General features: G+C 40.9%; 1 protein-coding gene across 1 annotated transcript in view; it reads right to left on the bottom strand.

Annotated features, from left to right (window-relative positions):
- Positions 1-26549, bottom strand: part of GANC (glucosidase alpha, neutral C) — a 981067-nt gene that overhangs the window by 798560 nt on the left and 155958 nt on the right. Inside the window, exon 7 of the mRNA XM_044074070.1 lies at positions 11507-11573. Within this exon, the coding sequence (XP_043930005.1) occupies positions 11507-11573 (67 nt within the window). The remainder of the gene's footprint in view (positions 1-11506; positions 11574-26549) is intronic.

Genomic DNA, 26549 nt, shown 5'->3' with positions numbered 1-26549 from the left:
GTCAGCCCTTGTGGGTGAGATATGAGGTCCTGACGAGTGTCTAGGATCCAAGGAGGTTATAACAGATGAGGTTGGAAGAAGGGAAACCACACCTGACAAGACCAGAATGGGGCAATGAGAATCACTTTGCTTCTCAACCAAACAGCTTTCCTTAAAAAAAGGGGGATCAGAGGTATCGGAGGATAAGCATAAAGGAGGCCCAAGGGGCCAATCATGAATCAAAGTGTCTCTCTGTGACGCGCCGTGAGGGGAAAAGAGGGCAAAGTAGCTGCTGCATTTTGTGTTTGAGGGGGAGATGAAAAGATTGCAGCATGGCTGGCTCCACAGCTGAAGATTTCTGCCGTCACACTCGGACTGAGAGACCACTCGTGAGGACGGAGGATGCATCTGCTTAGCCTGTCCGCTATCATGCTGGAGCTCCCCGGGATATGCGTTGCGATCAGAAAGCGGTTGAAAGCTATCGCCCAACGCCAGATTCTCATGGTTTTGTGATATAGGGGGTAGGATTTGGTCCCTCCCTGTTTATGTACCAGACAATGGACATGTTGTCCGACTGGATAGCAATCGTTCCTGACAGAAGGAGCGGATGGAATGCTTGCAACTCCAATAGCACCGCTCTTAACTCCAGGGCACTGATATGCAAGTTGACCTCTATGTTGGACCACGTGCCTTGGACTGACTTTCCCTGGAAGTGGCACCCCACCCAATCAGGGAAGCATCCGTGGTCACTGTGGTGCTGGGTTGGGGAGCCTGGAAGGAGCGACAGCAAAGATTTTCGTCTGTACTCATCCACCAGAAAAGATCTTGTTTGCAGGTGTTGTTGATGAGAATCTGTGAGCTCAGGGGAGGAAGAGTGGATATCCACTGGGACAGAAGGAGCCATTGTAGCAGTCTCATGTGTAATTTGCCTAGGGGAACAATTGGGATGGCTGCCGCCATAGACTCCAGAGCCTGAAGAACTTCCCTTGCAGATACCTTTCTTAGACAGAATATCACTTGAACTTGTGCCCTTAATCTCCCCCTGTGAGGGGGAAGAGAGACCAGACTTGATTGAGTGTTGAATACTGCCCCTATAAATTCCAATTGCTGTGAGGGTTGAAGGTTGGATTTCTTCCAGTGGATGGTGATGCCCAGCCACTCTGCTAGTATTAGAATGTAGCAGAGGGCCCTGACCAGAAGTCGCTTGGTGGGGGCGGAGAGGAGCCAATCGTCTAAATACGGAAACACCTGGAAACCCTGAAGTCTCGGATGAGCTGTGACCACTGCTAGGCATTTTGTGAACTTTCTGGGGATCGTCGAGAGACCGAATGACAGGGCTCTGAATTGGTAGTGACTGGCTCCCAGCTGGAAGTGAAGGAGACTCCTGGAGCACTTGTCCATTTTGATGTGGTAATACGCATCCCGGAGGTTTAACGAGCACATCCACACATCCTCCCGCAGAAAGGGAAGGATGGACTGAATTGTGACCATGCGGAACTTGGTCTGAACCACTGATTTGTTTAGCTGGCTGAGATCCAAAATGGGCCTCCAGTCCCCAGTCTTCTTTGGCACTAAAAAGAATCTTGAGTAAAACCCTGATCAGCACTGGTCTGGGGGGACATGTTGGTTGACTCATTTTTGACATAGCTTTTGTATTTCGGAAGCTGCCTCCTCCCTTTGACTGGGTGGAACATCGGGAAGAGATTTCGGAGGTTTTGGATAAGAGATTAGGGGAATGTGATAGCCCCTGAAAATTATTCTCTGCACCCATTGATCGTTTGTAATATAGAGCCAGGCAGCTTGGTGCAGAGAGAAACGCTCCCTGACTGCTTCCAGAGGAAAGCAATCAGGCAGCGCTTCAGGAGCGCTGATACGGTCTTCCTGAGAAAGAATCTCTAAAGTTCTGATTTCGGGGACCCCCTCTGCCCCGAAAAGGGCATCTTCCATTACTGGAACCCCCTCTGCCTCTGGGGGAGTCCTCACCACATGCCTCACGGAAAGGACCATGAGACTTTTTGTGCCACATCTTTCCATTCCTCTGGTTCCTGGAGAAGGAGCATTGAGGTTTGGAAAAATGTAGACCCACAGCAAACAAGGTCTTCCAGTCCTGCTCGCACCTGGCTAATGTATCTTTGATCTTAGCACCGAACAAAGCTGATGGTTCGATAGGGGCGTTTAAAAAGGAAGACTTGAAGGAGTCCGCGAGGTCACAAATGTGCACCCAGGCGTGACTTCTCATAACTACACCTGCACCGCAGCACTAGCCGCTCCTTTGTTTGCGTGGGGCAGCAACCTCATGGACGAATTGGAGATTGACTCTAAGGTGGCAAGTTGGGAAGCAACTTTATCACGTGCCCCATCCGAAACTTAACCAGCAAGGGTTCCAGAGACCTTGGTGATAAGATCTCTTTGCCTCGTAAAATGTGCCAAAAAGTTCAGAGACTTGACAGCAAAGGTCGCTGATGCAGAAACTTGTTTCCCTAACCTGTCCACTGCCCGGGACTCCGTGTTGGGCAGGTGGACAGCAGGACTTTCCTCCACAAGGTCCTTTTTCATGGCCGCCGCCACCACCATAGCGTCTACTGGCAAACCTCTAAACCAATGGGGTTGATCATCTGGAGAGAAGAGTATCTTATCTGATCTCCTGGGGATGGTCTCAATGGTGTCAGGATTCTTCCATGTCCGCTGCACAATGAGCTTAACCAACTCATCAGCGAGGGGAGGGGATCACCCAAGAAGTAGAGGTCTGAGAGTGGAAGGCCTGCAGGAATACAGATTCCTCCGAGGAAGGATTGGAGGGCTTCCAGTCACCCCTCTGCTTCAAGATTTCCAGGATGTCTCCAAATGAGACATCGTCAGGGGGTGACCGTGGGGATCCTTCCCCATCATCGTAGTCTGTATCTTCTGTGAGGGACTCCTCTGGGGAGTCCATGTATTTCCTCTTATCCGCCCGTTTCCGAGAGGGTTCTTCGGTGGGAGCATCCGAAAAAGACTAAAAAAGGGAAATACCCTGAACAGGGGTTTCCTGGGCCTTGTGCTCTCGGAGTCTTGGGGGGGGGGTGTCCTTTGATAGCTGCAGCTCAGAGGGAATGGGTGGAAGGTCCGACGTAGGAGGATTGCTCGAAGCAAGCACCCTCTCCATAACCCTGAAAGCAGGCCCGCCTGAAGAGGAATGTGAGACCTGAACCAAAAAAAAAAACAATTTCGGGACTGGAGTCACACCCCGCTCCACACGGTCCGCTCCCGGGGACGGAGCATCAAGCAAAACCGGGGCGAGAGTCACCCTCGGACCCGAAGACAGAACCGGTAACACAACCGGAATCGTGGCCGGAACCAAGGGTTCCACCCCCCAAGCATGAGATTGAGGAAGGGCGGGTTCTGATGGAACAGACACCCAAAGGGGCCTCGGAGCGTCAGACATGGTCACTGTCAGCACCGAGGTAAGGGGTTCCTCTCGCAGACGTCAGAAATATGACCCTCGGAACTGAGGGATCCAAGGGAGGAGAATAAGTAGGGGCCACCAGGATAATAGACCCAAAGCCTGGAATGGGATGGGCTCTAGGAAAATTTGTAATTCCCCTGGCGGTCAGCAGCTGTTCAAAGAGGCGCACCACATCCAATTCTGATAGGCTCCTGGTGGACCTTACCGATGCCCCTGAGGGGGAATCAGGCCAGTCCAAAAAGGGGCTGAAGGCCTGTCTGGCAAATGGGTCCGCAGATGGGGAGTACTGGATCTGTGGTGTACTAAAAAACGGCACCGACGATTCCAGTTTGGAAACTGGCAGCAGGGGAACAATCGGAGCCGAGAACGGGCTCGGAGCCGAGGCCACAGCTGGGGTGGAGGTCAATAGTGCCTCTGAAGCTATTGTTGGAACCGACGTTGGAGTGGAGATAGGGGACGTCGGTGCCGAGGTAGAGACAGGCAAACTGGTCGGAACCAAAGTTGTAGTGGGCGCCGTAGTCGTTGGAGCCGGGACAGGATCCGAAGAGTCGACCTCGGTATGAAGCACTGGAGCCAAACTCAGAGCTGAGGTGGTCGGAACCGAGGAGGCGATACGGTGCTCGGTAGAAGTCTTGTGAGCCTTGTGCTTATGACGTTTGCCCCTATCACCAGCCGGTGAAGAGGGGTCTGAACGAGGACATTTCTTGTCCACAGAAGGAGAGGATGAGACCTCCAATGCAGAAATAGCCTCCGAAAAAGGTGAAGGAAGCAGGCCCTTACGGATTAACTTGTTTCGTCTTTCATTCAGCGTCCACTGACTGAAGCTGGCACAAATGTCACATGGAGGTTTCACCGATAAGTGTGGAACCACCAAACAATACACACATTCTTCATGTAAATCACTATTCGGGAGTTTACCACTGCAAGAAGAGCAGTGTTTAAACCCCTTACTCCCTTTCTTTTCCGACATAACAGAAGAAACACACACACGCTAAAGTAGAAGAAAGTTATAGAGAGGGGGAAAATACCAACAATGGTATTGAGAATACCACAAGGGTAAAGGGGTCAATACCAACAATGGTATGAAAAAGAAATACCTGTGGGTAGAGCTGAGTGAGTAATTAGAGAAAGATAAATTGACAGTAAAGAACTCACAAATACTGATAAAATTTGAAAAAAATATAACACTTAGCTGGAGAGCTTGGTAAAACGCTGCTATATGGCTGCGTGGCAAACGAGATCTTAGGTAACTAGTGAAGGGCTTTGTGGGTAGCAGCTTAGCTCGAGAGTTTTTTGGTGCACGCAAGCTTGGTATAAGGCCAACTCGGTTCCGATCCGAACCCATCAGTGATGAATAGGAAGAAGATTAACAACTTCAGATTTAAACTTAGTAAGGGCTTACTATGTTTAGGCAATTCAGTTCCTGTGTTACAGCTCAAAAGTATATTTTCCAGTTACAGCCATTCACACTCCCAATATTTTGGACAGAGTACTCTGTAGGGAATTTTTTAAAATCTGACAACTCAGTACACTCCTAAAAAACAAGTTCTCAATTACGTGTCTCTTCCGTATCATGCCTCCAACATTTGCTATTTAAGTGAGGAAAAATTCTCTGAAGTCTGACAGGGATATTGAAGCACCTATGCAAATACTTCCAAGCAAAAATCCTAAACCTTCTGGACTTTGTTGCATACTTGGAACCATACCTATGTCCTCCCATTGTTCCCTTGTAAATTGTTTTCCAGTCTCTTTTCCCAATCTTTTCTAACTCCACTGATTGATTCTTACAAATATTGTGCAATATTTTATATGCCTTACTAATTATCTTTTTTTGAACAGCAGCTTCTGCTCCAGATTTGATTAAAAACTCTACCAGAGGAGATCTTTCACCTGGGACTTGCCTATCACTTTCTCTTTGCCTATACACTAAGATCAATCCCTGGCAGAGAAGGCAGTCTCTAGCCTGTAGTCTAAATGTTGTCTTGGCCTCCTCTCATTCTACTACCTTTCATTCTGTAATTATTTGCTTGCAATACCTTGCTTCCTTTACTAGTTTTCTCCAGTAAATTCCCTGCCCCCTCTTGCCTATCTTCTGTACCCAAACTTGCGATCATTCCTATTGGAAAAATCTCCTTTCACCACTCTCATTTGCTTAGCTATTAGAACACTTTCTGCTACTTTATGAATATAACATTCCATATGGTTGTTATTCTCCTTAAGGATCTACATCCAAAATCCCACTCTCTCTTTGTTTCTTGATTTACTCCTTTGCTTCTTCATCATCGCTTTACACTTTGAATTATAACCTTCTGCTTTTGTTATACATATGGGTCTCAACTGTGCAGCTCTAAAATACTCCTTCAAATCGAGTAATCCTAAACTTCCTTGTTCAATTGGAAGGATTAACTTATCCCACTTAGCTCTTGTCCTTCTCCCCTCCCAAACAAATTCCTTTCACTTTATTTATCATTGCCTACAACTTCTCTTCTGGTTGATAAAAACACACCTGACCTGTATATAAAATTAAGGGAATAAAAGCATGTTCATTGGTTGCATCTTATTATCCATACCCATAAACAAGAGCTATCAGTTTCTCAGTTTTTGAATTATCTTTTATTTAGTCTCCTCTCTCACAGCCATAGTTGCCATAATAAAAGCCTTTTTAATCCATATTCATAAATACTTCATCTTATCATGTTCCCATAAATATGGGTATTATTGAACCAATCTGTGTGTGGGTACATACTTTATGGCTATAACCTTTGTTTTATCTTCATTAATTTTACATCCCTAAACACCTGAAACTGTCTCAGAATGTTCTACAACGCAGATATGTCCTTTTCTAGCTTTATCAAGTACAAAATAATATCATCAGCAAATAAAGCCAACTTTTCTTCATTATCATACTAATTATATCCTTGAATTTCTCAGTCCCTCACTTTCTTTGTCTGTGGCTCTAAACATAAAGCAAATAAAAAAATTGGAAAGAAGACACCCCTGCCAGACCTGAGTTCAAACAAAATTTATCTTAGAGGAGTTTTCCATTGTAATTCTTGCCTCTGATCCTACAAATATTCTACTAATTAATGTTAATATTGTATCAGAGAATGCAAATGCTTTCATTGCCATACTCACAAAATCCCAGGTTATTCTGCTGAATGTCTTCTCTGCATCAAGATACATCACCAACAGTGGTATTTTTTTACATTCTGCTTCCCACTGGATCATCACTGCTCTATTATTGTTGTCAAGTGTTTGCTTCCTCTCCACAAAACCTAAATGATTCATATCTATCAATTTTGGCAACACACTTGCCATTCTTTTAGCTTCTACAGACATAAATACTTTATAATGATGGTTTAAAATTGAAATGGGTCTATATGAAGCTGGGTCTGATGGGTCTTTACCCTCACCGGGTAATACAGCCACCACAGCATAATTCCAAGATGTTGGTGTTTCCCATCCATCCATAATCCCTTTTCTCACTTTTGCACATGGGTTGTGGTGTCTCTTCAACAATGACAATCATCAAGAAACAAGGGTCAAACCGCCAGGATTCTAGCCATGGCACGCTTGTTCTTCCACACCACACACACTCACATATACACATACACCTATGGCCAATTTAGAGTGTCCAATCCACCTATTGCATGATTTTGCAATGTGGGAGGAAACCGGAGCACCCAAAGAAAACCCACACATATGCAGGGAGGACATGCACACTCTGCACAGAAGGTACCCCAGCCAAGAATCACACCAAAGAACTTCTTGCTGTGAGGTGACAATTCTTTCCACTGTACTACTGCCCCTCACTTCATTTTCACTTCATTTGAAAATACTATTAAACAAAATCTTCAAGATCTTTATCCTTTCTTCCCTCCTAACTTCCAAACTTCCACAGAAATACCATCTGTTCCTGTAAACTTCCCTGCAAACTGATTACACTTCACTGTTTTTCTCTCGTCTCCTCCTGTCTTATTAGTTGATGAGCCACATCTTCCTCTAACCCTTGCATAATTAAGTCTTCCGCAAATATTTTTATTTGTGCTCTTTCTTGGTTTCCACATTTCTCTGCGTTATATAAATTTTCTTAAATTTCTGAAATATCTCTTAACACCACTATAGTTTCTGTGGTTATTTATTTATTTATGTATTTATTTGTTTGTTTGTCATAGGCTCCCTAAGTTTGGCAACAACCCTTTCAATTTTCTGTTGTCCAAGTCACTGTGCTAAATTTTTTTTACTCGAGTTGTTATCACAAAATAGTTGCTTAACAGCAATCTTTCTAAACTCATGCACATTATCCAATCACTTATTTTCTTTTTAGCACTCTGCAGTTGCTCTTCCTGTTCTGTGAGATTCTCCTTATTCAGCACTACTTTAACCTTTCTTAGTCTCTCTGCACAATTACTATTACTTCTTAACCATACCTCTGTTGTTTTATTTCCACTCTATTTTATACTCCCATTTTCATTCTATCCCACTCACTAGGTTATCACTTCTGAAGAAATTTCCGTCTTCCGTAATAACTCTTTAATTTCCAGTATCCATTCCTTAAAGTCCTCTCTTTTTAACAGTTAGGCAGGAAAGCACCAGAGTCTCATTTTTACTTCATTTATAGGTTCACAGGGTACGTACTAGGCTAACGTCCACTGGGGCCTTTTTAAGACTAGCCATGCACCCCACATCTCTGACAAGCTTTGGTCCCTTCGGTAAGTTTAAGTAGGGACTTGGGAGATGAAACATTTACAAGCTGGCACCTACGAGATAAACCATTTACAGGCAGCCTGTTTCCATTAGAGTCACAGGTGCCAAGCCAGGGATGAATTTCCTGCTCCCCATCCAGTTGTCCAAGTTACACCTAAATTGGGTTAACATGAATGGGAAGCCTGTTCCAGAGAAGCAGTAGTCATGGAATACATACCTGTCTCTCCAGCAGGTCCTATTTACATCAAAGGTAAGATTTAAATCCTTAGAACAGGTAATTTTGGCGGTGTTTGTTTTGCAGATATGCAGGAGGTCCATCGGGTTGAAGTCCGACAATGCCTTATGTGCCAAGCATGGACCTTGTAGGAGACACAATACAGGGATAGGGTTATGAGGCAAAGGGCATGGTATTCTTTTAGTGAGAAATCTCAATGGATGTTCCAAATTGTTGGATGTGTCTAGTTAGGTACATGCCAAAGGGGATATGACAAGTCTGATGAATGCCAAATACAGTGGAACAAAGACCTACGTGGACCTTGAAGCCATACTTCAGTTTGTAAGTTGTACAAGATAAAATGCCTTCCTAACTACCGTAGACACAAGATGGTGAAAGGCTAGATTACTGTCTATGTGTGTCCCGCAAGACCCTGCCTACTGGTTCGACTCTTAGGGATGTGTTGTCAATACAACAGTTACTACGACTGGATGACTTTCCAAAGGATATTATTATACATTTCTTGACATTTAGTTTTAGTCCCTGGCTCTGACACCAGTTATTTGTCTGTGTCAGCTCTTCCTAGAGAACATTAGTGTTGGTGGAGGATTGTATGACTGCTACTAATTTGTAGTCATTTGCAAATTTGGTCAGCCAGAGGTCCCTGATGTTGGCTTTGACTTCAGAGAAGTAGATGCCAAAACGAGTGGTCCCAGGACTGATCCCTGAGGGATTCCTCTGGTGACTGGTCTCTCTGTAGAGATGGACTCCCCAATTCTAACTGCCTGGTTCCGGTTTATGAGTCAGCTGGCTATCCACAGGGTAACATAAGGGTTTATACCTAATCACTTGACTTTGCCAACAATGCCCAAGAGGGGTAGTGTTTCAAATGCCTAGGCCAGATCAAGGAAGGTAGTTTGAACCGTTTTGCCCTTGTCCATTGCCTTAGTGACCTTTCCAAAGAAGTCCACCAGGTTAAGAAGCATGACTTGCCCTTGATGAAACTAAACTGGGTTGGGTCCAGTTTCCGAAGGTTTCATATGTCATTACTGATAATTTCTGTGATAATTCTTTCTATAGTTCTGCATATGAGACAAGTGAGACTTATGAGTCTGTAGTTTCCAGGGTCTGTAGCTTGTCCATCTTTGGTTAGAGGGATGAACATTGCTGCTCTTTGTTCATGAGCCACAAAGGCTGTTAGTATGCTACTGTTAAACAGTGATTGCAGAGGGCCTGACAGGTCATGTTTCATGCTATTTAAAAGGCAGCCTAGGATATTATCTGGGTTCACTGATGCAATGGCCTTAGAGAGAACACTGAAGACCTGTTCCCTAGTGATAGTTGGGGGGAGTTATATTTGATACTTCCTGAGGGGATTCTTGGGGAGGGTAAAGTTAAATTTGAGTTTCTCTACCAGTAGATTTGCTATATCTTCTAGCTCAGTATACATGGCTCCATTAACAATGAGCTCTGCACAGTTGTGTATTACCTTTGAGATTGCGGACATAGCTAAAGAATCCCATCTGCCTGTCCTTGGCCTAGGGAAGTCAAATTTACCTCAAATTTGGCTTTAGCACACTTTGTCATCTGAGTTGTTTGCTTAACTTGATGAGAGTACTTTTATCCTGCTGGGTGCTTCGCCTCTCAGTTTTTGCCATGATTTTCTTCTTTCTTTTATACAGCCTACTGATGTTGTGATTCCACCAGGGTGGCTTGTTTGTGTTTTGAGTTAGTTCTGTACTTATTTCTGGTGGGTACAGCTGCCTCTATGCAGCTATTAACATGCTTGTACAGGTTTTCTGTAAACAGTTCTGCACAGGCAGCAATGTTCTCAGGGTGGGAGGGGGCTTGAAATTTTGCCAAGTTAGCACTTAATAACAGTTAGCCATGTAGCTCCTGAATATTCCAGGGTTAGTTGGGATTCTGGGTTTTATTTTTACATCAAAGGAGACCATTTTATGGTCTGATCTTATCAGAGAGGACATTATGCTCAGGGGGTGCACAGTGAGGACCAGAAACAGCATGTTTGCTCCCTTGGTTGGACTACTGACAATCTAATTCAGAAAGTTTGTCTTTACAAAATCCAGAAATCTCTGTGCCTGCATGTTTGGTGTCATATACGTTTCCTAGTTAATACCCTTCACTTTTATCTTTGGTTTTTGATCTGAGAAAGTTATTGGATGTTTTGTCAAAGCTTTCAAAAAAAAAAAAATACCTGTTGCAACGTTCGCTAAAGGTAGTTTTGGCGAAAGTTTTTGAGAAATTACCTTCAGCAAACAGACATGAATCCATATCATTTCTACCCAGTATCGCCCAGTTACTGGACCTTGGGGAAATCCTGTTACTGAATTCCCATCTTCTACACCAAATATTTTCATATATTTCTTCAGAAATCTACCGTTTTGTTATATTTTGCCTTCTAGGTCCCCCTGGTACATCCTGAATATTGCATATCAAGTTCCAGTTTCCACCTATAAATAAACTTCCCTACTGAAAGTTGACTATTTCTCCCAAATTTTTCTTATGCTCCACAACAGCAGTGTTTGGTAGGATATAAATGTATGGTAGTGTAATCTTCCACCTGACCAAATGCATGGATTATAATATAAAAATTCCTGCCTATTTATTCTGATGTACAACTATGAGCAGGTCATTTAACCAAGCAATGCTCTGGGATAATTGGGAAATTAGGTTATGTTCCCTGGGATAAGTGGCACTGTACTGAATACCCACTCAGGGAATCTACTGCCTAGCACAAAACAAACAGTTTGACACTACTGGCGAGTCACATGACCACTGCCTTCGCATAAAGCTTTCAAATATAGATAGCCAATTTGGATTTCTGCTATTATTTTAATATAAACATTCTCTCTTAAGAAGCAAACACAACTTAATTGTAAAAAATAATATTTTTTCTATCTAAAACACTATAAAACAAAATATGAAACAGTTCAGAATACTGGGATTTCAGTCTTTTGGAGAATGACGAGAATAGTTAAAACCTCTGACAGCACAGTACTTTATATTAAAAGGACACTGGCATCAGTTCAGTTACGAAATCATTACAGACCAACATACACAATGGTCCAGACAAAAAACTGCTATCAGAGTGCTGGGAACAATAAAGCCAAAGTAAAGAAATAAATATTCATAAACAGGCTTACCACTGAGTTTAGTGTCGCAGAATGCATTGAATTTTTCTTCCCACAGCCCAAGATCATTGTCAGCTTCCTGATAAAAAAGTAAGTTTGCATAACTTTATTCATTCTTTAGAAAATCCTTGTAAAAAAAGAATCTTACTACCTGTGTATGCATGACTGAAACAATGTACCTGAAGTAAAGATGCCAAAAGCACACACAGTACAAAGCATATACCCATTCAGTGATCAGTGTTCATTTAAATAACATGTCACAAAGCATTTACCCCAAAGTGAAACAGTACTAAACAACCAAATAGTACAAAAGGAAATCAGTGCATGACAAACATAACGTGTTTCTTCTCCGAAGCACCTGGTATATATCAGCATTTAAGTTCTTGGTACAAAAAAATTCCATCCTGAATGCCACAAGTGCATCACTAAAATGAGTACCTTCAGGGAAGGTTTGAGTTGGATTCCAGTGCTAATGGGTGGGGACAGCCAAGATGAACCATCAGCAGCTAGTTTCCACAGTTTTCCCTTACCAGTCTTCAGTTAATGAAGATTACAGGCCATGGAAAAACTGCATTAACTGAACTGAATTCAAACCTTAAATCAAGCTATTCAAGCTATGCAAGCTAGACAAGGTGTGCAAAAAAAGTAGATAAAACTGCACAGACAAGTGTGCCATGATATATAGTATAACCAAATGTGACAGCTGTAACCCGAGAAAAATACTACTTACACCATCCCTGCCAGACAACTGCTACACAGCAAATTCAGGGCTAAATAAGCATTGCTACACAGCAAATTTAGGGCTAAATAAGCATTACTACACAGCAAATTTAGGGGTAAATAAGCATTGCCACACAGCAAATTCAGGGCTAGATAAGCACTACTACACAGCAAATTCAGGGCTAAATAAGCATTACTACACAGCAAATTTAGGGCTAGATATAACTTCTTTTAAGCATAATTTTACTGATACTGACCGACACAATTATGCTGCCAGACAGAAATGCAGTGCGCCTCAATGAAAATGAAAGCAATTTTGCAAAACTAACAGTCTGGTATCAAAAAGAAAATCTGTACCTTCTCCCCCACACCTTTAATATAATCACCTCTAAGTCAAAGGAAAGGAAGAACCTTTGGAAACCTTGCACTATTCAATAAATGCAGTCAATTCTTCAATGAATTCCAGTCAGCAAAACAAATCACACTCAATAAGAGTGTTGCGACTGTGCGTGCAGTGAAAGCAGCTTTTCATGTATGACGTTCAAACAACATGCCCTGTTATCTGTATTATTAAAATATATTTAAAAAATTCTGTACTACCAAATTTTAGATGGCAAACATATGACATATTTACTTAAATCCAAATTCATAAAACAACACACTGAAGCTAAATTCCCACACCACTCAATAAAAACTACTATTATAAACAGACTGCTTGTTTTTTCGGCTTTTCCCGGTAAGGGGTCGCCACAGCGGAACTCCGGTCTGCTAATGACTAACAGTAGATTTTTATGGTGCCGAGTTGCCAGCCCGACTCCCAACCTTCAGCGAAGGCACGCCCATTCACGCATGTCTTTCGGAGGCCACTCGACCACGGGGAGGACATGCAGACTCCACACAGAAGGCACTCCCTGCACACTAGCTGAGAATCGAATGGGAGAACCTCTTGCTGTGAGGCAACAACGCAACCGCTGTACCACCAAACAGACTAAGAATTAAAATATAGATATCAAAGTATAAATTCCCAGAAAATGAAACACAGTTAACAAAACTCTTCAGGCAACAAAGACTGGATTGCAGGATTTATTTTTGTAATATATATACGTGTGTGTGTGTGTGTGTGTGTGTGTGTGTGTGTGTATATACATTATATATATATATATATATATGTGTGTGTGTGTGTGTGTGTGTGTGTGTGTGTGCATGTATACATATATATATATATATATATATATATATATATATATATATATATATACACACACACACACACATATATATATATATATATATGTATAGTACACACAAACATATATATATATATATATATATACACACAGACACATCTGTACATAAACACGCAAATATACATGTACACAGACACATTTACCACACGTGTGTGTTTGTGTGGGATTCATAATATTCACATTACTATAATATTCTGATGTAACTGACAAAACTGTTTCAATACTTTTCATTGCACTGGTAAGCCAAAAAGAAACCTGTACACTTTTAGACATCTTCAAAAAGCCATAAGGATTATTTTTCCATAAATAAATGGCAATATCTTAAGTTAAAGGAAGACATGGTGGGGGCGGTAGTGTAAAACTGGGAGAGAATGTTTCTGCTATAAAAAACAGTAATGCAATTGTGCAGAAATCACTATAGTGATCACTGCCAATTAAAAAATGTATATACTGTTCTCTACAACTGCACAGATCGAAATCATTTTCAATCCCCACACTCCCTGAATTTACATATGACAACTTCATTGTTGTACAACACTGAGGAAAGCTGAAAGTCCCCAAAACAAAGTGAAGAAACATGGGTCATATGGTGAAAACAGGTTATAAACTCTCCACATTGACTTCTCAACAACACAGGCTGCACATGCCCAAAAACAGAGGCACATACAAGTGCTGGCAGAAGATATATATATATATATATATATACATCTATATATATATATATATATATATATATATTATGCCCAAACATTGCATGTAGCACCCATGCAGCTACCTCCATGTCCCTTCCCATAACACCTCCCTCCATCAGTCCTCTTCCACTTGTACCACTCCTGAATAGGTTTAATGATCTTATACCATACCTGTGACTCAGGAAGTTCATTCTACTTATCTCCCTATGTCTTCTGTACAGAAATACTTTCTCATTTCCAGCCTGAAATAAGTACCCTGAACCTAAAGACCTCACATACCTCCTCAAAGATTTATGTACAAAAATCATATCTGTTTTCCCTATCTAATGTCTGATGAGTATAAACTTATACTAAAGGTGCACTATGTATACACTCTATCTTTTAAACCTTTACTTATCTAGTTATCCTTTTCTTCACTCTTGTGCCGCCTTAATATATTTCTCATTTTCTCTCTTTCTCCCTGTGGCCTGCAGAAAAGCACACTGTATTCCACATGTGCCCTCAATCATGCCCTCTACAGTGGTGTAATTACCTCCTCATCCCTAGAATCAAACCTCCTCACAATACATTCCAGTGTCATACCTGACTTAGCCACTATATGTTCACACCATTCCTAAGGATTCAATGCCCCAGTGACTAACATATATAAATCCAAATATCAGGGAACAATCTGTATCCCCCAACTCATACCCTTACACTAAGTACTACATCCCAAATGCAGCTCCCTGTAGTGTCCCTTACTGCACCATGGCTGACCAATCCTGTACCCTCATGAAATCCATGTTCAAAATAATCTCCCAACTCACACTTCAATTTATTGTAATTTGTAGAATGGTTTATGGTTTATCCCATTCTTCATGAAAATTGTGACTTATATACATTAAAAAGTGTATGTCCCAGCAACAACCCATGAACACCGCATTAATCGTCCTACATCCCTCAGACAGGTCAACCAGCTCCCATACAACTACTGTTTGTATCATCTACTCTAACAAATTCAATACCCACACTCATCCACTTATGCTTCAATTGTAACCTCTTATGAGGTACTGACTCAAAGGCCTTGTTGAAATCCAAAAACAGCTCCCTGCAGAGGTAGCACTTTTCTGCTTATTATGTTCCTGGATCATCAATACGCATATTTGAAAGAAAAAAAAAAAGCAAAACAAAGGCAAAGCGGGAAGCTAATTCTGCATTCACAATCACACAGGTGCAAATGCAGAATGTATTACATCAAGTGCAAATGACATTTACAGTTGTGGAAATCAAGGAATTTAAGGTGTTCACAGACAACTAAGAGGGTAACTAAATGCAAGAAATGTTCATACAGCTGGAAAGCCTTTATAATACCATTAGGCTATTTACAAAGACCTTTGTTCTCATTCCTGTAGTCAGTGCCAGCCATACTGAATTCACCATTAATTAACTTGTTTTACTCTAGCACCAACTGCTTAAAAGAAAAAAAAAACAATGTCAAACTCTTCCATCTTTATTCCAAGTGGTCTACATGCCAACCTTTAAGCTACAGCCCACCCAGCTGCTTCACAGACTCATTTGTTTCCTCTTGTTAAGAGTACCATGATCCATTCATTCCTACGGAGTGAAGATTAAGCTAGCCAAGTCTTGTAAACATTATCCATGCCCTGAGGAAAAACATTTTTTCTACAAGCTCTTACCTCCCTTTGTGCATACCTGAACATGCTGAAAGGACTAGTGTGCAATAGATTATGTGACTCAGATCCACACCTACGCAAGCAATATAATCAAAGCTTTGCTCCCCCTGAAAGCCGCATCTCCATGTGAGGTTCTACTTGGACTTCTGCACTAGAAAATGTACACAAACACGTGCTCTGTACCCCTTCCCTAAAAAGCAGGCTAGCAGGTTATGTATCGTCTTTCCTCTCCTACCCCATAAAGTTCCAGCAGGTGCCCAAGCCACTAATCAGACTCTGGTCACCTGGGTCATAGTTAGTGCTTTGCCCTCTGTGCCAGGAGAGCACAGTCCATGACCTACATACCTCACTTATTTATAAATTAATATGCATCATATGAAGAGTAACCGATAAGCAGTTTGCAAGGATCATGTTTAGTTATTCATATAACTTTTTCCTTTTGCCACTGACATCAAATATTCATGCACATCGAAGAAATACAACCCCCCCCTTTTGTTTTGAGAAGAAGACTGAAGTTGTACAGACAGGTTTACCAAAAGCTAGATACAGCCTTGGGCATGAAGGATGGGTTTGTTCTCAAGGTCACTCTGCCCTGAAAAAAGATTATACAAGGCTTGGACTTCATAAGCTCCAGAAATAATAGCAACAATGAACACAGTCATCCAGGATAGGAATTTTAAAGAAGGCAGAATTGTTTTTACACACAAAAATGCAAGTTTTATGCCAGAGCAACTGACTTTCTGGGTGGCCATAAATAAAGAATATTCTTAAGGAAAAGTTAAGCTACATGAAGTAAGTACAGACAGAGGCAGCTCTACAGGAAGAAGAGCTGACATACCTGAAATATGTAGGTGCACTTTTAAGTATTTCTCAGGTGACTATGACAAAAAAAAAAAAAAGGGTTACAGTTCATCTGTAAGGGAGTCATTCTGGTTAGTTGAATATGAACTAGTGAATCTTTTCCACATGCCTCAATAGGACTTTCTAGTTGTAGGTTTCCTGGTTTCTTTAAGAATGCAACGTAAATCTGAAAAATGCACTTCCATGTTTGGGATCAGGGTTGTATCCCCCCAGGCAGTGAAACCTGAGGCCAGCTGGATTTAGATACAATAATGTGCTAATGTGCTGTCTTGCTGATGGGTGAAATGTTTTGGGAAGAGCCATAAGCTTTCCTTTTTTTGGAGATGTACAATGGTGGGAAAACAAAGCTGTCTTCACCAGAAAGAACTATTAAGCTAGTGACCATCTCCTGTAAGGTCCTCACTATCACTTTTGGTATGACAGGGAAAAGCAGACCCTTTTTCCAGCTGAATAAAAAGATGTTTGTGGTCCAGGACTCCTGGCACTGACATCCATAACAGATCAGACAGTTTTGGGGGCCTGCAAACAAATCTATCCAAGGAATCCCCAGATCTCTACAACATGCCTGAAGATTTTCTGACTCAGGGTACATCTGCAGGAATTTGCTATGGATCTGCTTAGGAGGTCTACTGGCTGGTTGCCCTATGCAGAAATGTCCACTACTCTTAGAAGAAACCCAGACTGCAATGCCACATCCCAGTATTTCATGCATAATCTGCATAACTGGTAAGAATATGTGTTCTTTGCTTACTGATGCAGCACATTACTGAGATGTTGTATGTGACTACCATTGGCATGCTCAGGCTCTGAATATTCCTAAAGACCCATAGGACACAGATTGCAGTGAGCATTTCTTTTGATGGCAACATATATGGTGAGTGTACTGGGGTATAAATGCCCATGCACTTTCAAGTGTCTGGCATATGCTCCTCAGGTTAAGTCTGACTTATCCATTGTCAAGGTCTGGGTAGTTCCTGGGAGAGTCAAAGACATCCTAGGATTCTTATGCATTTTGTCAGCCCACTGCAGAAGCTCCTCCTGGATGGCTGGATCAGTGAAATAGACAAGTCCAAGAAGTGAAGGTTTTGGATCTACAGAGTCCTCAGAACCATTGTATTTTCCTCATGTGGAACCTGGCCAAAGATACCTTCAGGATATCTTTTGACATGCTCTCATAGGGGCCCAGAGAATCTATCTGTTTTGCAGCAGGGTCTTCTTCTGGACAAAATCTAGGAAAAGAGTGTTCAAGAGTGCTACCTTCCTTAAAAGAATGAGCAGCCTGCACTGAGTAGTGCCTTGTGGTGCTCCAAAAATAAATAAATACATAGTTTCGGGTGGTTGCAAATTGTCTTATTTCCATCAACTGCCTGCAATCAAGCCACATGCTTACTCTAATGACAAATCTAAATTGGCAGTTTCATATCCTTCACCAATAGGACTAACACTAGCAGGTACGTAGTTCAGCTCATAAAACTTTCCCAGGCCATCCTAGTCCCTATCCTTTAACCAGAATACACAGTGCTTGAGGACCCTACTCCAGAAACTTGAACCAACAAGGACAGAGCAACACTAATGAAGAATGAGGAAAACATACAAAAGAAAAAAATAATAGCCTTATTTAAACCAAGAGGGTGTGGGAAGGAGGAAGGGAATGGTGACAGATATGAAACTACCAATGCACATCAATCATTATAATAACTACTTAATGTTTGTATCTGACACTAATAGACTTGTATCCTTCACCTTTAGGACAGAATCCCAAGCTAACTCCTCACAGGTAGAACTCCAGATGGGAGAGCCCTGATGGAGGTGAACTATAGGAGGGAATACTCTTGCAAGATACAGCCTACTTGTGGAATAATCTAAGGAGCAGCTATTGTCCATTTACTGACTACGGCCACAAAATCCATGAAGTCACAGGCGTATAATGGCACTAAGGATTAAATGACATATGAGCTCAGATTATTCAAATTTCTTTAGAGCAAAAGTAGACCAATGTTATAACCTCTTAAAAGAAAGATGAAAGTTATGAGAAAGTCTTAAATAGCTGCAGGCCAGTATATTGCAAAAGAGGCTGACGCCCCTAAGAATTAAATACCATGGTTATAGTGCCTGGAAGTGCCTTGGAGATGCTTTTGCCAATAATAAAACTGTCAGGAGAAAGACACTAGACTATGGTTTGAAAGGAAACAGCTTTCCAAAAGGTAAAAAGTTCTGAGGTCAGAGGGGAGGAAATGTTGCCTGGATCAACCCAGGGAGCTATGAGGATGTCTGTGGTACAAAGGCATCCACCATAGCCAGGTACTGATCAAAAACTACTGAACAATAATTGTTGTCAAGACCACATGCGGAGGGAGTGATTATGTATGATATATGAGGATATATATTACAACCAGGTACAACATCTGAGTCAGTGATAAGAAAGACATGGAAAAAGGATTAACCTTGTGAGAAAACATTTAATTGGGACCTTCCAAGGATAAGTAACATGCTAGAAATAGAGATTGGGAAAGTATGGTTAAAGACGAGGAAGTTTAAAAGAGCAAAAAAGCATTCAAATGTTGATCTGGGCCCTCAGTCCAAGTAAAAACACTCAACAGCTGGCATAAATGGCAAACTGAAGACGGTATTTCCAAGGATAAGTCTGCTTTCGATGTCTGAAGCAGATGCAAATGCATATGCTTGTCAACAAATATACCCAACAGTAGACTAGGCAGAGAAAGGGTTAGAAAGTCTCCCTGAAAAGCATGTAGTCAAGACAAACTAAAGTTAATAGGCCATAATGCAAAAGGCCTTGGAAAACATGTTATAACAAAGGAATGTCACAAAAGAAAAAGGTCAGACCACTGACGTGGATGGAGTGAGTTCTTTTCAGAAAATTACAGAAATGGGTTACAATATGTCTGAGCAGCTTATGGTATACGAAACATGGAGACAGCTGAATGACTCTGGCAGGGAGGATCTGACACAGGGATTAGGCAAGTTATTGAGTATTTAACCTTTAAGGAACTGCCCTGAGGGCAGTACCTCCTATAAACATATAAATGCATGCCTACAGAAAGGATTAAGGGACTTGGACAGGGGAGTCAACAGATAAAGAAGGCAAATCGGATAAAGACAATGACAGATACAGAATGACTTCAGTGTAAAAGGACAGAAGATCTTGCCTGCCAAGGATAACCTGTGCTGCTCCAAGGCATGAAAGGAAACAGTGAATGGAGGAAGCAACTTTGGTACAAAATGTTAGGCGCAAGCTGATTCGCTCCTCTGTAAAATCCTCCCGCTATTAACTTTTTTTTTTTTAAATAAAAATTCTAGTAGATATGCAGAACTAAACATGAGATTGCTTTAAGCAGTACTATGAAAATATGTAGAAAGTACAGTTATGTAAAATCGTAACACAACAGTAGATGTCCTTCTACTCACTGCTGCAGTATTCTTTACCTAGGTCATCTCCTGCCAAGGATAGCCCAACATCTGGCCAGTATACCAAAACCTTTAGTGCTTTTAGCCATTGTACATCACACACATGTTCCACATGCAAGATGTATGGCATAAAGGTGAGGTAGGGATGCAAACACTCAGAACTGAAAATGCCTCGAGCAACAGAATGCCCACAGGGACAAGGAAAACGTGCATCCAGAAGGAGTTAAAAGAAAGAAAAGAAGACAAGCCCTTAGGCAAGAAGGGCAAGAAAAAAAGACAACAGTTGGAACAGAAGTGGGTAGGACAGAGGGACAGGAAGGAAGGAGGGAAGGAGCAAACACTGCAACAGTGAAGAGAAGGACAACTACTGTTATGGTTAGCATTTTATCCAACTGTACTACGTCCTTCCATATCACTGTTGCAGTCTTCTTTACCTAGGGAGAGCATTTATTTATTTGCAGTTTGTTAACCATGGAAATCCACTGGGCCATATTGAGGCCGTTTTCAGCAGAGGTCCACTGAGAAAAGCTCCACAGCAATATAGAAGTTGCACAGTACAAAGACAGTAGGAGCTTCAAGTACAGTAATACAATTACATTAGGTTTAACACACTGGAACAGGTACACAAATTGAAAAGTACATGGAAAGTAGTATCACACATTACATTGACAATTTACAAAACAAGTTTCAGAAATTAGCATATAGACCATGTTTTATATGTGTGTGTGTGTGTGTGTGTGTGTGTGTGTGTGTGTGTGTGTGTGTGTGTATACATACACATATGGAGAGAGAGATTAAAGAAGTAAAGAGAAGGGTTAAGAGGATTTATGGAGGGAGGTTAGTATAGGATTTTGAGCAAGTACAGTTCCAGGTAGTGGAGAGCTAAGAGTGCAGAGAGGGTTTAAAATTGCTAATGTACTTACTGAAGCTAGCAAATTCTGTTGCAAACTTCATTTGAAAGTGTATTTTTCTAGAAATACTTTATTTAACATGCAAATAAAAGTTTCATCCATATCTGAAAATTCTGAGGACTCATTATTAGATGTATCTATTTGTGACTTTGATGAAAGTTTAAATGAAAGCACTGAATGCAGCACTGCTTTTGTTACTGGTTATGGTCAGCTCAAGATTCCTAGTTTACCTGATGTGGAAAATACCTTCTGTCCCCCTAAATTGTCTCCTGTTGCTGCTATGTTTGAAAAATTGTTGTTGAATAACATTGAAAAAGAATTTAGTAAATTTAAATGTAAACAATTTAAGTAAAGAATGGTAGGAACTTTCCAAACTTCGTGGCCAGATAGGATATTATATTTTTAGGGTAGCAGACAAGGGTGGTAACTAGGTTATTATGGATAAAGCTGGCTACCAGAACATGGTAAATGAATTTCTGTGTGACAACAGAATTTATGTTAAGCTCCCTTACAACCCTCTTGCACAGTTTAAAATTGAGTTAAGTGAATTATTAGAAAAGGGGGAAAGACTGCCAGTGCTCGAGACCCATATTTTTATGGTATACCAAAGATTTATGAGAATGTGAGTAGGCCACCAGGGAGACCGATTGTTGCTGGCATTGGTTCTTACCTGGAAAATGTGGGAGCATTATTGGACTCTTTACTTAAAATGCATCTGTGTTCCGTACCAGCCCATGTAAAAAAACACACAAGAGCTTTGTGTTCTAATGCAGAATATGGTGTGGAGAAAAGAATATTTTTGGGCCACTTTGGACATTTCTTCTTTGTACACAAATATTACAACAGGTAAGTTTCTTGAAGCTATAGCATCAATACTGGGTGAAGGGCCTCGCAAGTGCTTATATTTTGGAGTTACTTGAATTTTGTTTAACACACAACTGTTTTAGTTTCAACAAGGAATATTATTTACAGATAAGGGGCACTGCTATGGGGGCCATTTTTGCTCCCTCTTGTGCCGTTTTGTACATGGGAGAGTTTGAAAAGCAGTTTGTGTACAACCATATTTATTACAAGGAGAAGGTGATGTTATATAGGCGATACATAGACAATTTGATTTTCATATGTAAGGGACCTCCATCTGAGTTTGAGAAATTTGTGGGGGATTTGAATTCTAACAGTCATGGTTTACAGTTTTGTTGTCACACAGACATCAGTACCATTAGTTTTCTGGATGTCCAGTTTTTTGTGAATGAGATGGGAGTTATTCAATACATTCCATTTAGGAAAAGTACTGCTGTGAATAATTTTTTGCATGCTTCCAGCATGCACCCTGAACATCTCCTTAAGTCATTGCCTGATGGTGAATTCAGAAGAGTATGAATGAATACTTCCGAGATGGCTTCTAAAGAGAAATCTCTGGCTGAAGTAGAAGAGAGATTATCGGACAGAGTATTTTAGATCTATTCTTAATGAAGCAAAGAAAAAAATATTGAATAATGTGATAAGTAGGGAACAATTGCATGAGAATAATAAGTTCAGACATAGAATTAAATTTACTTCAAGAGAGGAGGGGACAGAAAATAAAATATTTTATGTTACTAGGTTTAGTCCCTTTTCAGACACACTTAGACAGGTGGTTACAAGGTTATGGCTAGTGATAACAGCTCATGATAAACTCAGCACTTTATTTCCACAACATGTGACTTTTTCTTTTGGTAGATTTTTACACCTAAAAGAATTGTTGAACTACCCAATTTCCAATCAGACCCAGAATAGTTCATTAGGATCTTTTCCTTGTGGGAGATGCAGTGTGTGCCACAGAATCAAAAATGTATCTAATACTATGATCAATGGACACAGATTTGACCCTCAAGCAAGGTTTAATTGTTAATCATGTGGTGTTATATATACTCTGGGTTGTGGGTGTGATGAGGTTAGAATGTATATAGATCAGACCAAAAGAAAAGTTAAGATTAGAATTTTGGAACATTTGGGAAATATTAGAAGGAGTAATATGGGCTTCAGTCCAATGGCAGAACATTTTTTTGAAGCCCATTTGGGAAATTTTGATTCCCTGTTTTTTAGTGTATTAGCCCAACCATCTGGCAACTGTGGTAGTGGTACACTATTTGCTAATGAGTTAAATCAGCTGGAGACTACTTTCATTTTTAATTTTGGAACCTTGGTCCCACATGGACTAAATCAGGATGTGTTATTACATTTTTGAATAAATCTTATTGATAATATGTCCATAAATGTGTGTGTGTGTGTGTGTGTGTGTGTGTGTGTGTGTGTGTGTGTGTGTGTGTGTATATATATATATATATATATATATATATATATATATGTGTGTGTGTGTATATATATGTGTGTGTGTGTGTAATTCTTATATAAGTACATACACACATTATGAGACAGTGTTAAAGTATTTTTCATGTAAATTTGGTTAAATTTCTTTGATGGTATTGCTGTAGAATTCATGGTAAAAAAAAATTTGTTGTAATTTTGCTGCTGCTGAAGTTCTATGGGAAAAATGTAGTAGTTTTTCATGACTAAAGGATGTGTTTATGTATAATGTGAACTGGTCACTTTAAAAGTGGGATGTATAGACAAATTTTGAAACAACTGTTTAATTGTTTAGTATATTTAAGCTTTAGAATTTGATATGTTGATATCCCTTGATGGCGAAATGTCGAGGTACCAGGATTAAAGCTGTTTGTTACTCCAAACCTGTGCGTGCCTTTTGTATTTATTAGGTTCTTGTGATTTTTCTTAGGTTTTGATAAGGATTTAAAATTAACAGGGTTAGGGGCAGTTCTGAGAGATAATGGGAGACCATTCTATTTTTGGCTAGAGAGAAAGAGAATATAAGTTGTCCAGGAGGTCATTTAGGCTTATGAACTAGGAGTAAATTTGTGTTTTCAGGTCTAAGGGGCCTATTAAGGAGGTAGGCGGTGAAGACGGAATTAAGGGATGGGCAGTCAGAGGGTTCGAAGAGGAATTTGTGAGTGGTAGTAAGTTGTAAGTAGTCTAGGTAATTTAGTAGTTCTAGCCAATTTAGTGATCGAAGTGCCTTACAGTGGTGAAAGGAGTACTTGGAATTTGTTATGAATTTGTACATCTTGTTGTAGCAAGCTTTCAGCTTGGCTTTTAGGGAGGCTTGGAGGTTGATAAGTAGAGGGGAGCCATACATGAGAGAGGGGAGTATGTAGTTGGATGCAAGGGTTTTTCTTAGAACAGGGGATTAGGTACTGATTGTGTCTGTAAACCAATCCAAGTTTTTGATGGTTATTTTTGATACTGTGTTGTATGTGGATATCGAATTTTAGTTGTTTACCTAGGACTACTCTGAGAAATTTTGAGTGTAGGATGATTTCTATCAGGGATTTATTTTGGCTATAGATTTTGATCTTTGTGTACTATGGTGGATTTGGATGGGGTGAAACTCATGATTTTAGTTTTGTTTGGGTTCAGAGCTAAGTGGTTGCTGAATATCCAGGATTCTGTGGTGGAGAAAGCAGTTTGTGTTTTAGGTAATAGATCAGAAATTGTGTTGACGGAGCAGACAACTGTTGAATCATCTGCGTAGAGAATTATATCAGCATTGGAGATAGAGGTGTGGAAGTTACTAATAAAGATACAGAACAGTAGGGGGTCATGTATGTAGCCTTATGTAACTCAAATAGGGGTATTAAGGTAGGATGACATGGAGTTTTGCCATTTGACGGCTTGTTGCCTATCTGAAAGATAGCTTGAGAACCAGTTTATGGTGATGGGGGAGAGACAGAAGTAAGATAGATGTGTTAATAGTAAAGGGTGGGAGACAGTATTGAAGGCTTTTGAGAGGTCTAGGACTATGGTTGCAACAGTTTTTCCACAGTCACGGGTTTTGTTAATGGTGTCGAGGAACGATATAAGAGCATATCGTAGTGGTGCTGTGACCAGGTTGAAAGCCAAGCTGTGATGGAGATAAGATGTGGTTCTGGATGAGATGGGGCATGATCTGTGTGTGGATACATTTTTCTAGTATCCTGGAGATTGGTGAAAGGATGGAAATGGGGTGGAAGTTAGATATATCATTGTTTTGCCACCTTTGCGAAGAGGGAGGATGTATGCCTTTTTCCACAATTTGGGTATGTACGATTCTGCAACTGCTCTACTAATCAGGATACTAATGGGGTAACCTATGGCTTCAGCGGTGGCCTTTAGGAAGGCCGATGGTAAGTTATCTGGCTTGTCTGCGCAAGGTCTGGGCTTTAAGAGTAGCCTTTTTATACTTGTGGAGACAGGTTGGAGTGTAAAATTGGTAGTAGGGACTGCGTGGGGCTTAGGGGAGGGAGGGTAGTGTACACAAGTTTGGGAAGGGGAGGGGGAGTTAGGAATAAGAGTGTTATTATTACTGTTAGTATTAGGAAAGTTGGCAATGATGTCAGCTATACAGTTTATGAAGAAAGAGTTGAAAAGTGATGCTGTTTCCTGGGATGTCTTGTTGGGATGTAGGCAGAGATTTTCCTTGATGCCTGGATTAAGGAGGGAGAAGATGGCATTCCAGAATTTTTGGTGGGTTTAGATTGTGGCTGGATTGAAGTTTAATGCAGTATGTTTTTTATCTTTATGAACTAGTTTCTTTACTTGGTTACGGAGTTTAAAGAGAAAGAGGGAGTCTTGGTTTTTGTTTTTTCTGTAGTGCTTCAGGGTTTTGTCTCTGCAGTGCATAACATCTTTGGTGGGTTTGGTCAGCCATGGGGCAGGACTGGTTTTTACACTTATGTGTATAGGTGCTTGGTTATTTAGTGTGTCTATGAAGGAATTACTGAAATAGTCAATGGCATTATCTAAAGGAAGTGTTTTTAGTATGCTACAGTTTATTCTTTCCAGGGTGTTGGAGAAAAATAGTGGGTTGAAGTTTGTTAGGTTGTGAGTTTTCTTACAGTGGTGTTGGTCTTGTAGGGTGCTTGGAGACCGGTGGATGTAGGTCGGGAGGTGGTCACTTAAAGAATCAGGGAGGGTGCCTGCTTTAGATATTTTGTTGGGGTGTGAGACGAGTATCCAGTCCAGGATGGATCTGGAGGAATAGTCTTTGGATGGTCTGGTAGGGGAGTTGATGAGTTGGGTGAAGTGGAATAGATTTATATTGTAGGTAGAGGGGTTGGAGGTCAGATTTGTCCAATTGATGTTTATGTCTCCTAGAATGACTGTTTCATTTGTTATGCTGGAAGAGATCCAAGCAAGGACATCTTCTAGTATGGGGATGTTGTTTCCTGGTGGGATACAAAAAGCAACAAGGTAGAGATTTTTATGGTTGTTTATTTTTAATAAGGCAATGGTTATTCGGCATTGGCAAACTGGGGAGTGTGGTTGGTGTATGGTATTATAGTAAGGGAGTTGGTAAACATTATTGCAACACCACCTCCTTTTTTATTGGGGCTGTCAGATCTGATTATCTGATAGCCAGAGGATAGGACTTCAGAATCTTTGATGTATGGTTTGAGCCAAGTCTCAGTTAGTGCAATGATGTTGGGTTG

Source organism: Protopterus annectens, chromosome 6.part0, assembly GCF_019279795.1.
Source record: "Protopterus annectens isolate FY-2018-M chromosome 6.part0, PAN1.0, whole genome shotgun sequence".
NCBI lineage: Eukaryota > Metazoa > Chordata > Ceratodontiformes > Protopteridae > Protopterus > Protopterus annectens.
Note: the sequence above shows the minus strand (reverse complement) of the source record. Positions and strands in the feature narration are given on the sequence as shown.